General features: G+C 41.2%; 1 protein-coding gene across 1 annotated transcript; it reads right to left on the minus strand.

Annotated features, from left to right (window-relative positions):
* Positions 1-439: 439 nt before the first annotated feature.
* On the minus strand, positions 440-12,612 carry CHORDC1 (cysteine and histidine rich domain containing 1). Its single transcript, XM_075198715.1, has 11 exons — positions 12,427-12,612; positions 8,836-8,885; positions 8,694-8,750; positions 6,491-6,651; positions 5,657-5,760; positions 4,661-4,719; positions 4,334-4,404; positions 3,556-3,661; positions 2,652-2,771; positions 2,197-2,259; positions 440-1,087 (listed from the first exon to the last, which is right to left on the minus strand). The coding sequence occupies exons 1-11, from the start codon at positions 12,488-12,490 to the stop codon at positions 938-940; spliced, it is 1,005 nt and encodes a 334-aa protein (XP_075054816.1). The 5' UTR covers positions 12,491-12,612; the 3' UTR covers positions 440-937.
* Between the last annotated feature and the right edge of the window lie 178 nt (positions 12,613-12,790).

The following is a 12,790-nucleotide window of genomic DNA, read 5'->3' on the forward strand; positions in this document are numbered from 1 at the left end:
GGCATTATCAGCCAATTTCAATGTATTTCTGACATTAGCCGCAATGTACAGCATGCACATATACAGAAATACGAGTTAATCAGAAACATAAAAGTAACTTCTCTTGGAGAAACAAACAAATCATTTGGAGCCCCAAAATGTAAACCTGTCAGACACAAGTCAGAGACCACCCAACACCCTGTATAAAACCACACAGGTGTGTTGCTGATGCCACAAACCCTTCTATGTCACCCTATTTAGTCTGACGACCTCCTTCTTAACCATATGCAATAGAAAACAGCCACCAGGAGGATCAAAGCGGCACTGAATGCTGGGAGATGTAGTTCAATAGCAGATAGGAGAGTGGAATAATGCCTAAATAACTAAGTTCTGAAGCACCGCTAAGCTAGCTACTCGGAAAGGTTTGACTTTCAAAAAGGTCATAGGTCAGTAAGCATGCAGCCGCCCAAGATGTCAACTTTATTGACGAACATGACAAAATTAAGGAGAATTATAAAAGTCTTCCATACACATTATAACGGTATATTGTGTGACAATACAAAATACAGCTTATTAACACATTCTCTAAGGCTTATGAGTAGTTACAGATTTGCACCAAAGATACATGTGTAAATCTAGCATAAAAAAAAACAAAATCAATGAACAGTTGTGAACAGTTTTATGAATTTCACTTTCAAACGGAATGGAACAGTATAAATGTGACCTCAAAGAACAGTATTTCGGACGTTACAGTGTTAGACTGTAAACAGACAGAACCTTTCTCGGTCATGTGACTGATGCTGAAGAACAGAACAGACTCACATCAGCGGTAGACTACAAGTGGACAATATTATTAGGAAGTAATAATATTGCCAAATTTGAAACAAATCTTGTGGAGTAAAACACTACTATTGGAACAAATCACCTCCATTTCTAATACTAGTTCACATCACTGTGGTCAGTCCTGCGTGCCCGTACGGTTATCCGGCGGTGGCACCACTGTCTGAGGTAGCTCTAGCCTCGCCCAGGTCATGGGCTCAGACTTTTTCATGAAAATCTCCACTTTTGTTGCTGTTAAATTCACGTAACTTTTTTGAACGTCGATAACCTGTAAAAAAACGTAAAAGGATCATCAGTGTAAGACATTAAATTATTAAAAGAACATGCATTTCATTTCCTTTCTTTCAGAAGCAAATAAAAGTCATAGAAACATAGAATTTGACGGCAGATAAGAACCGTACGTCTATCCCAGGCATGTTAAAATCGATCTACTGTATTAGCCTCTACCACCTCTGATGGGAGGCTATACCACTTAGTTATTCACCATATTTCCTCTGAATCTACTCCCCCCCCAGTGTCAGCGCATGTCCTCGTGTTCTCATACTTCTCTTCCTTAGAAGAATGATTTCCTCCTGTACCTTGTTCAAACCCTTGATATATTTGAAAGTTTCTATCATGTCCCCCCTTTCCCTTCTCTGCTCCAAACTATACATATTAAGATCTTTTAGTCTTTCCAGGTACGTTTTGTGCTGTAGGCCATGCACCATTTTAGTTACCCTTCTTTGTACAGTCTCTAATGTATTGATATCCTTTTGGAGATATGGCCTCCAGAACTGAACACAGTATTCTAGATGAGATCGTACCAATGACCTATACAGTGGTATTATTACTTCTTTCTTTCTGCTACTAATTCCTCCCCCTATGTAACCAAGCATTGGACTTGCCTTTCTCATTGCTTACCTGTCTTTAAGTCACCTGAAACAGTGACTCCCAGATTCCTTTCCTCCTCAGTAGTTTTCATTATAGTGCCATTAATACTATATTTAGCCTTTGGGTTTTTGAGACCCAAGTGCATGATTTGGCATTTTTTTGGGCATTAAACTGTAGCTGCCACTCTCTTGACCCTTCCTCTAGTCTACCTAGATCATCAATCATTTGTTTTACCCCTCCTGGTGTGTCTACCTTGTTGCATATCTTTGTGTCAAGGCATACTTTTCCTTCAATACCAAGACCAAAAAAAGATATTAAAAAGCACTTGTCCAAGTATGGATTCCCAGAGTACTCCACTGGTAACCTTTCCCTCCTGTGAATCCACTTACTATAACTCTGCTTTCTATCCCGCAACAAAGATCTTATCCATTCATAAATAAAGGATTAGAACATGCAAGACATTACATACATGTAGCATTCATTAGACAGGTGAGATAATGCACTTACCCCCCACAACTGTAGGTTCTGTTGAAATTCCTTCTCTCCATCAAACACTATCTGAATATTAATCTAGAAAACAAAAAAAATAATGCATGTACTAGTATGAAGGACAGATGCTCTCTTCATTGTTCTCCATTTGTAAATATTCTCTCTCAATACAGAATAACAGATTTTAAATAGTTTAGAAATCCCCTTATAACCCTCTCCAGACTGACGAGCAGCAACAAGTGGGTGTCTGAGATCACTGCAGGCGTCTTATTGCTTTCAGAAAACTCTTATACATGAACATATTTTATACAAAGCAAAGTCCTATAAAGCAAATCGAGAAACAACAAGAATGTCCCCAAGATGACAAATAATTCAATCTGTGCTATATAAAATACGACAAAGATAGAAACAGTCACAAAAACAATTTTAACTCTGGCAATGGTCATCCTCAACACAAGCATGGTTACACTCACCACGGTGCTATTGGCCTCTACGTAACTGAGCTCGGGGACGGAGTTTTTCGCATAGATGGAGATGGTGACCCCGCTGCCGGTCTGGTGCCAGTCGTGTCTACATGGAACCACCTTTTTACCCTGTAAAACAAAAAGCCAAAACATTTGATCTGTCTCTTCCATGTGATCTGCTGGAACATCTCAGAAAGAACAGGGAGGAGAAAGACAGGCTTTGTAGTGGTTTAAAGACAGAAGAGGGCGCACTGTATTGCAGACCGAGAAAGGACAACTAAAAAATAAACATTTACATTAAAAAAAAAAAAAAAAAAAAAAAAGTTAGTTTTTTTTTGGGATAATATTGAAATAGAGTTTGCCGTCATTTTCCCCATGGTTTCTTTCACCAGTTTAGGGCGTTACCAGAAAATGACCCTGTAATGCGTTTCTCTAGTTTTTCTAAAAACAGGGATATCAAGTATATCTTACACAAGGCCCCAGGAGAGGCAGAAACAGGGATAACTGTAACCAGGTGCGCCCCTTCAAATCAGAGATCCAAATAGATCTCCCCTATTTTTTATTACCAATTCAGTGGATCCAATGTAAACTGTGCCGATAGCCATTACTAATCTCTCTGTCGGTATGTTCAGCCACCGAGAGGAAACCCTGACTGATGACATCACTGGGAGACCATGTGACCAGAGGGTCCTACGTCAGCACAACGTTCCATTTTGAATTCCACATCTACAGATTGAGGGGTCCATGAACTAAAGGTCTCTGGCATATTGTAGCACCCACCGGTTGTCACAGACAATCACAGCTCAGTGACGGGGTCACATAGGAGGGCAATCGCCGCATCTCTGTCATGATATTCACAAGTTTCTAAACATCATTTTGCATGGAGGGATTAAAAAACATAACTTCTACTTACATCATCTTTCTTGACCCATAAATGTGTGCCCTTTAGACATCCTTCTTGAGACAGAAATGTATTAAAATCAGACGTTTTCCTTTTACAGCAGCTCCAATATTTCATCCTAGCAAAGTTCAAGTAGAAAAACTGAAGTAACTTATATACAATACAATATACAATACACAAATGGAAAACAACAACAGTAGAGAACAAAAACTTTCCCCACTAAGTTAAAAATAAATGGAGTAGTTCACAGCAAAACGGGAGCATTCTCCTCCAATGTCCAATCAAGTGCAGGCTCTCTGTACCACTGGCACCTGTTTATAGGTAATGCATCGACGGGGTAGGATGACTAATGCGGAGATTTCATCTGCTTAGCATCAAGGTACCGCGACTGAACAGTCAGCAGAGGTAAGTACTATACTTTCACTATGTATTGCCCAACTTTAGGTGGAAAAATCCTTTAATAATAAGGAACAACTAACTGCAACTAAACCCAATAACTAAAAATACTGTCTTTGAAACCCGTTGTAAAAATCAATGTGAAAGAAGCACATCCATCCATCAGCTGTACAGTCCTAGCGTCTCCCTCTCTTCTACGATATATCTATATAATTTCTCAGGCTTGGTTCCACATTAACCTTTGGCCTCACAAAATGAATCTTTATTTTTACCAGATTCTGGTTCCTACTTGTCGCTTAGTAATTTCATTGGTAGCAAGAAACTGAAGTACAGGGACTTGATCCTGAAAGAGCTCACTCTGCAAATTATTAACAAACTGGGAGTTTGCACATACCCTTCATGGAAGATAGGCACACCTTTATGGTACTGACAAACCTCTTCGTTACTCTGTGGTCCAGCATAGGCCTGTGGAAAAACCACACAGCAAATATATTAAGAGTGCACTGTCAGCAGATCTCAGACATATTCATTATAGTGCTAGTGACAGTACCCTAGTGACTGACGGAACACAGTCATTGAACTGAACGGATTGTTGTCTCATAATGTAATTAATCATTTCAATGTTTGCATGGTACTTGTCGAGGCAGCACTAATCCTCCCTACAGCTGTACACATGCAGGTTGGAGAGGGCAGTGTGGCTCAACCAATATTTAAAGCATACCTTAGTGCATCCACTATTTTTACAAGAGGTTCCGATTTTTATTTCTCCTGTGTCTTCATCTACATGCAAAAGGGAAGAAACAAAAAATTGTTTGAGAAAATTTCCCCGTCGGCATTGTTATTTATATAAACATAAGCACTTAAAAGTAATTTGTTGAACATAAATCCTAGATGAAGATGTCAGCGCAGTGTGTAACTGCAGTCTCAGAGTGATAAACAACATGCTCTGTTAGTATATAAAGTGTATTGGTGTCAGTCAATGAAGTCAGTGCTCCGTGTGCATACGGCATTTGTCAGCAGCGCTTGTCTTGTTCAGCTCAACTCAATAGATTAAGCCAGAGAGTATTTGGAAAGAATGTATTTTTCCATGTCTCTTCTCTAGCTGATGCTTTTTATAGATGCTTCATTAGCAGGGTCACAAATAACTGCATTCACTGCGAATGACAAATATCAGAAAGTCCAGAAGCAGCAATAACCAGATAATGGGTAGGGACAATATTCACAATTGATATTAAAACAAATTACTTTAAATAAAAAAGGAAAGTAACATCCATAAATATATATGCAATAAATGTCAAGCACTTATAAGGGCTGAATCTTTTTAAGATAAAGTTGTGATCATTGGAGGGACGGATACACAAGAAGTTTCCTGTCTGTAAACCTATTGAAGGGCAGCCTCTTGTAGCCCACAAACTACTGGCAACAGAACAGTAGCTCATACCCTGCTACATAGGAAATGTTAACAATGTCAAACATTTGACTTTGTGTCAAGAAAATATACACATACAATTCACTGTCAAAATGCAGCAACAGTACATTTTTTAGTTACCAACAGGCAATTTCAGGTTATGTTCTATTTTAAGTTTCAGAAGTTATTCCAGGAAACCAAGTTGTAGTACCCAATCTCATAAGTTTAAGAAACAGTTTTAAATAGTGAGTGTGTGCGATTCCTTCAACCCACTACAGTCATGTTACTCTTCATCGGAGTACTAAATACCTGCTATTGTCTGATCTTCTTCTGATGAAAGTTTCAATTTATCAAGGGCTTGCTTCAAAGATGCTGATACCTTTAACTGTAAGGAAGTCAAAGGCTCATCCGCACTGAAATATATGCAAACAGGTGAACTAAAAAAGGGACTTGGTAAGGTGCATGTAGGAGGATTTATTAAAAAGATAAAATAAAAAGAACAATTTCTCATTTTGATTAAAAAAAAAACCTGTATAAAGACTATGGGATTATTGTATGACTAAAATAAAGCAGATTTTTAAAGAGTTACCCACTTACTCTTCAAACAGAACACAGATCCATACGTTGGAATATAAGGGATGCCTTAACTGCTTAGAACCGATACATTTAACAAGATAAGATGACCCCCTGCCCATGTTCCAAACCTATAATCACCCTAAAACGAAATCTCCATATATAAGTAAATGCCCCTTTTCAGGCTTTATGTCACAAGCTGTTTTCGTGAAAAGGTCCTAATCAACCAGTAATCTAGGATGTAATATTCCAACATGCGAATTAAACACTCAATAACTCAACCTGAGAAACATTTAAAAAGTCCTATACAGATCAATAAGCCAATAGTTTAAAATGAAGGAATTAATTTTTTTATCCTGACAGACCTTCATAGCTGTAATAACACTGATTATGTCCTAATAATGCTTTTCTAGACATTAATATATATCACTAATCACATCCCACAGTCAGTTATCAGTGTATGCTGCATATTACTGAACACTTTACAATACAGACATCATACAAACTGGAGGATAAACTCATTTGATCTTCATCAGTTCACTATACATCCAGACCCTTCTCTCCACTCACCTGGGCCGCTTTATGCATTCCACAGGCTTTGGTGCTTGTATAATGTGCTCATTGAATTTGGGCTTTGAGTCCACCCCCTCTTTTCTTTCAGACGTGGTCTTCACCTCAGGCTTCACAGGTTCTGGGGGTTTTTCATTGCTATGTAGCCCCTTTGTGCAGCCCTACAAGCAGCCCCAAAAAAACTTTGTTAAGCCAAACCATTAGCAGGCTGCTTGTACGAGATGATCTCCATAGCAAAGAGAGTTTATCCTCTACTAACTGGATTCCATCATAGAATGGACATGTGAAGCAAACGGGCAAAGCCGATTTATTAAAAGGAGACATCCACTCCAAAATTATTTTGCCTAATTAAACACATTATGCTGGGTACAATAATCTACTGGAATAACTTCTGAAATAGGACTTCTGCCTAAAACTAGCTTTTGAAAATGCAAAAACACACTGTAGCTGCCTTTGACAGATAGGTCGTGAGTGACTGATCATCCTTAGCAACAACTGTAACCATAGAAACAATCCATGGACTCAGCCATCCGCTACCATGGTTACATATATTTTAAAAGTAAGTCAGGAATTCACTACCAATCTATAAAAAGTCAGCAATAGTGCATTTTTGAGTTACCAACAGGCAATTTCAGGCAAGAATCCTACTTTAAATTCAAAGAGGTACTCCAAAAAGTTGTATTATCTAATGAGTTTAAGGAGACAAATGCAAATGTAAGGAGTCTTACAGTGCAACTATCCTTTAAGCAAACTTGTAGACAGGTGAATTGAGTAAAATAGGTGGCTCTTTCCATTGACAAAAGGAGTTTCAATGCCAACCCCCTCTACTTCTCTGCTAGTGCAGTATCAAGGCCACTGTAATTAAGACACACTATCAGATATAATATTGGCAAACATACAGCCAGGTGGTGGCAGGGACTGTATTTTATGGTATCTTTCATTAATCTAAGATCTCAGCAGTCATTAATGCAGCATTGTAAACTAATTCAGATTACTGAAATCCACCCACTCACTAATGTAAGGCTGGTTACATTACAGGGTTTTCAGCTGATTATTGGGCCAATCACACAATAAACGACCGCTTGGGCCGATATCACATTAGTGTGTACGGTCCAATGATGAACGATTATCGTTCCAAGCTCATTGTATCGTTTCATTGGATTTTGAAACCAGACGAAAAATCTCGTTCAGCGATGGAACAATGGCGTTCCACCTCTGCAGTGTGTATGCACTCAGGACCAACAGCGTCCATAGATCTCTATGTCGCATGAGGAGAAATTTTCTGTAGTGTGTGCCCAGCCTAACTGACGGGCATATTTTTTTGGTCTCACAAAAAAAAAAAACCTCCAACCAGAAATAAGTTTTACTGGAACCCAAAACATTTCTGAGATACTCCTCATCAGTTGGTCAACAGTCGTATATCCTGCTGAGGGGGGGGGAATGAACTCAAGCACCTGGTGCCAAATTACGGTATTTAAAGTGTACCTCTCACCTACACAACTGAAGCAGCCATACAGTGGGTTGATCATCTAGTCAGCAGAAAGCAGTCTACAAATGTAGAAGTTGTCAGTTATATCACTAGTTCCTCGTCAATTTCTTAGCTATCCTTTATTGTTCCTAGTAGGCCCCATTGTAATGAATATACATTATAAATTAGTGCTGCATTGCTTGAACATTTCAGCTCAGCACAAGCAAAGATTTGAAATCGGCTCCCTCTGAGGTGTTGAATTTTTGCCCAGCACTGAGAGCGACCCCCACACACACCAGGTAATGAGATGTCTCTGGTTCCTAGTGAGTTGTCACCAATGTCAGTTCAGTCCACAAAACACCTGTCTCTAAGCCGTGTAAGTGGCAAGAGCTCTTCACAGTTACTAATACTAAGACTGGTTCACTACTCTAAGCTTGTGTAATAACAGATCACCTCCGCCTGTCTTCTCAGAAAATAAGTCCAGTATAGAGTCCAATTAATAGGAAGTTAAAGGACTGGTCATTGGCTGAATGGTGTTTACCAATAATGTCACCTATTCTATATGAAAGGGAATATAAAGGATACATAAAAGTAACATGACAGTGTACCTGTAAAGAACGGAAGTACAAGGTTCCATGAATGAGAACATGACTGCACATAAAAGCCTGCTCAGTACCAACATCCAGTATCAACAATGAAAACGTTTCTATAAGGCAAAAAAAGCTCCACACTTACTGCGATACTAAGAAAATCTGAAAAATCTGTCGTCCGCCTCTTACAGCACGACCAGCCCTGTTTATATAAAAGAGAGACAAGTCAGAACACAGCTACATTCTATAGTAATCCGGCATCAATGATAACATTGTATCACACGTACCTTTAGAGCATCATGAAAGACTGGGACACCGGGATGATAGGTACATGAATCTAGAACACATAGAAAGCGGTTAAATGGAACACTAAGCAAGGTTTTAATAAATGCCCTAACACAGGGATGGACACGTTCTAAGAGACAGGTAGTCTAGGCACCTAAAAACTACGGATTTGGATTAATTTTTATTAACATTGATGGATGCATATCCCTGGCTCAGTAAAGAACAAGCAAAGCTAGAATTTGACAAAATTATATATAGATATATAAATAAATACATAAATAGAAGGCTGTACTGAGCCGAAACAATGTACATAAGGTCACGGATGAGTTTTAAGCCGCTCTACCATCTACACTTTACATTTTATTAACCCCTCCCACCGCAGATGGTCCCTTGTGTACTACTCCATACAGCTGTAATTCCCGGTGGAATTGTTGTTCTTTCCACAATCCTGGCCAAATACCAGGACATGTGGGCAGAGGGTAGATTTCAGCAGGAGGACCAATCAAACCACAATCAATATATTGACGCTTCTGATTGGTTCTCCCATTCACACACCCACCCTCCCTTCCACTGCTTTAAAGTGGCAAACTGAATTGAAGTGATCGTTCTGTTCTGTGACACAGGATAGGTGTGTTTTCATTTTGGGGTTGATAAATGTGGCCAGTTCTGACAAGTTTGGATCAGGATGAATAGCTGGATCTGTCAGGGCCCCATTAGTACAGATGTGTGATGATCACATACAGTCAGATATAGCCGTTGTCAAACGAGATTTACAGTCCATCCTAATCAATATTTGATAGAACCCATGCAGATGGTGACTGTGTTTGGATACAAACAAGATGTGATTTGGGGCCAGTTCGATCGAACGGACCATTGATCCTCATCATCTATTTATATAGCGTCACTAATTCCGCAGAGCTGTACAGAGAACTCGCTCACATCAGTCCCTGCCCCACTGGAGCTTACAATCTAAATCCCCTAACTTACACACACACAGACCGAGAGAGACTAAGGGCAATTTAATAGCAGCCAATTAACCTACCAGTATGTTTTTGGAGTGTGGGAGGAAACCGGAGCACCCAAAGGAAACACACGCAAACACGGGGAGAACACATTAAAACCATAGCATATATATATATATATAGACGTACATCTCGGACCTATAACTTATTGGGGTAATACCGTATAGAAAAGAACATCAAATTGCGCATTTCTAAATTGTGTTTAGGGGGTTGATGAGAAAGTAGTATGGAGGTGCAAGGTATCACAATTCAAGGACATTAAGTTTCAAACCCTTCTGCTATAATAATTCCAGGCTGTACTTGCACTTGCCAGGACTGACCTCTAAAGTAGAAACATTCTAAAAACATAGGTTAATGTGCCATGTATGGCGAGACACCATTGAAATGCAAGATTTATTAAAATATTGTGTACTTCCAACTAATAAAACCCACTTTGTGGAACTCCCTCCCTCGCACAATAAGACTTTCCTCTTGTCTTCAAACCTTCAAGCGTTTTCTGAAAACCCACCTCTTCAGACAAGCTTATAGTATTCCTCAACCACCGTCTTAACCTCCCAGGGTAACCCTATTACCAACCTTTAGGCTGGGTACACACTACTGTGTTTTCAGCTGATTTTCGTGCCAATCAGACAATAAACAACCAGTTGGCCCAATAACACATGAGGAGCATTGGACTAAGGCTCATGTTCCTCCGAGTTGCAGCCGATGGTTATGACAGATGAAAAGCACAGATCTGAAGGTAATCATGTAGAACGGGTATTGTGTGTACACATAATTCAGCATGCTGATCAGTATTCTCCCCCCCCCCCCCCCATCATTGGTAAAATCGCTAAAACTATTGCATTGTTAGACTTTCTTGTAATGTGTACTCAGCTTTATACAGTTCCAATTGCTACAAAAAAATATGGTGCTATATAAACAAATGATGAAGAATCATATTTTAACAGTTTCTAAAACCAACAAACCAACTAAATGCCTAATAGTTTTACTTTAATAAACAATAATGTGCTTATGGCCAACAGTAGTATAATTAAAAGAAAGCAAAAAAAAAAAAAAAGTTCACAGCTCAACCACAGGTCTAAAAATCCAATCTAAATTGGGCCCCATGACAAAAAAAATTGTGGGATCCTGACTCCAGTCTAAATTGCTGTCAGGCAGACAATACAGTCCTAAGGAGCATTATATGTACTGAAGTACTGACCCCTCCAGTAATAAATTCTGTTAAATAGAGCGGACACTCCCCAAGACAGGTCTGTGTAGTGGGATGATGACCACCCCCTGGTACACTGTTAGGGGTATGGTAGCGGGATGATGCCCCCTGGTACACTGTTAGGGGTATGGTAGTGGGATGATGCCCCCCCTGGTACACTGTTAGGGGTATGGTAGTGGGATGATGACCCCCCTGGTACACTGTTAGGGGTATGGTAGTAGGATGATGACCCCCCTGGTACACTGTTAGGGATATGGTAGTGGGATGATGCCCCCTGGTACACTGTTAGGGATATGGTAGTGGGATGATGCCCCCTGGTACACTGTTAGGGGTATGGTAGTGGGATGATGCCCCCTGGTACACTGTTAGGGGTATGGTAGTGGGATGATGCCCCCTCTGGTACACTGTTAGGGGTATGGTAGTGGGATGATGACCCCCCTGGTACACTGTTAGGGGTATGGTAGTAGGATGATGACCCCCCTGGTACACTGTTAGGGGTATGGTAGTGGGATGATGCCCCCCCCCTGGTACACTGTTAGGGGTATGGTAGTGGGATGATGACCCCCCTGGTACACTGTTAGGGGTATGGTAGTGGGATGATGACCCCCCTGGTACACTGTTAGGGGTATGGTAGTGGGATGATGACCCCCCCCTGGTACACTGTTAGGGGTATGGTAATGGGATGATGCCCCCTGGTACACTGTTAGGGGTATGGTAGTGGGATGATGCCCCCTGGTACACTGTTAGGGGTATGGTAGTGGGATGATGCCCCCTGGTACACTGTTAGGGGTATGGTAGTGGGATGATGCCCCCTGGTACACTGTTAGGGGTATGGTAGTAGGATGATGATCCCTGGTACACTGTTAGGGGTATGGTAGTGGGATGATGACCCCCCTGGTACACTGTTAGGGGTATGGTAGTGGGATGATGACCCCCCTGGTACACTGTTAGGGGTATGGTAGTGGGATGATGACCCCCCCCTGGTACACTGTTAGGGGTATGGTAGTGGGATGATGCCCCCCCCCCCCTGGTACACTGTTAGGGGTATGGTAGTGGGATGATGCCCCCCCCCCCCTGGTACACTGTTAGGTGGTAAGGTAGAGGGATGATGACCCCCCCCTGGTACAGTTAGGGGTATGGTAGTGGGATGATGACCCCCTGGTACACTGTTAGGGGTATGGTAGTGGGATGATGCCCCCTGGTACACTGTTAGAGGTATGGTAGTGGGATGATGACCCCCCCCCTGGTACACTGTTAGGGGTATGGTAGTGGGATGATGACCCCAGTCATTAGAAGCTACAGTTGGGGCACACAGCACGGAGATAACAGGCTATGGAGGGGACCCAGGAGGACATGCTCACCCTCGGTGTTGGTGTCTGTGTCGTAGCGCTGGCCGCAGCCTCTGTGGTAGCACAGCATGGACATGAGGAGCAGCACAATGTGAGACAGGTAGAGGACAGACAGACGCCCGGACTACACCACACTCCTTCCGGAAATCACCGGCCACTGCTCGGGAACTTTCGCGAACCTTCCGCGCATGCGCACGGCAGGGACCAGAACCGACTGCACATGCGCAGATCACCGACGCACCTGGGGACATTGTACGCATGCGTCCTAATCAGTTACTGCTACACCTCAGCTTTAGCACATAATTGTATTTGTTTTATAATAGTTCCATGTTTATATATACAAATCCTCATACCGAGCGTACTGTTCTCATGGTCG

This window comes from Mixophyes fleayi, chromosome 2 (assembly GCF_038048845.1).
Source record: "Mixophyes fleayi isolate aMixFle1 chromosome 2, aMixFle1.hap1, whole genome shotgun sequence".
In the NCBI taxonomy this organism is placed as follows: domain Eukaryota; kingdom Metazoa; phylum Chordata; class Amphibia; order Anura; family Limnodynastidae; genus Mixophyes; species Mixophyes fleayi.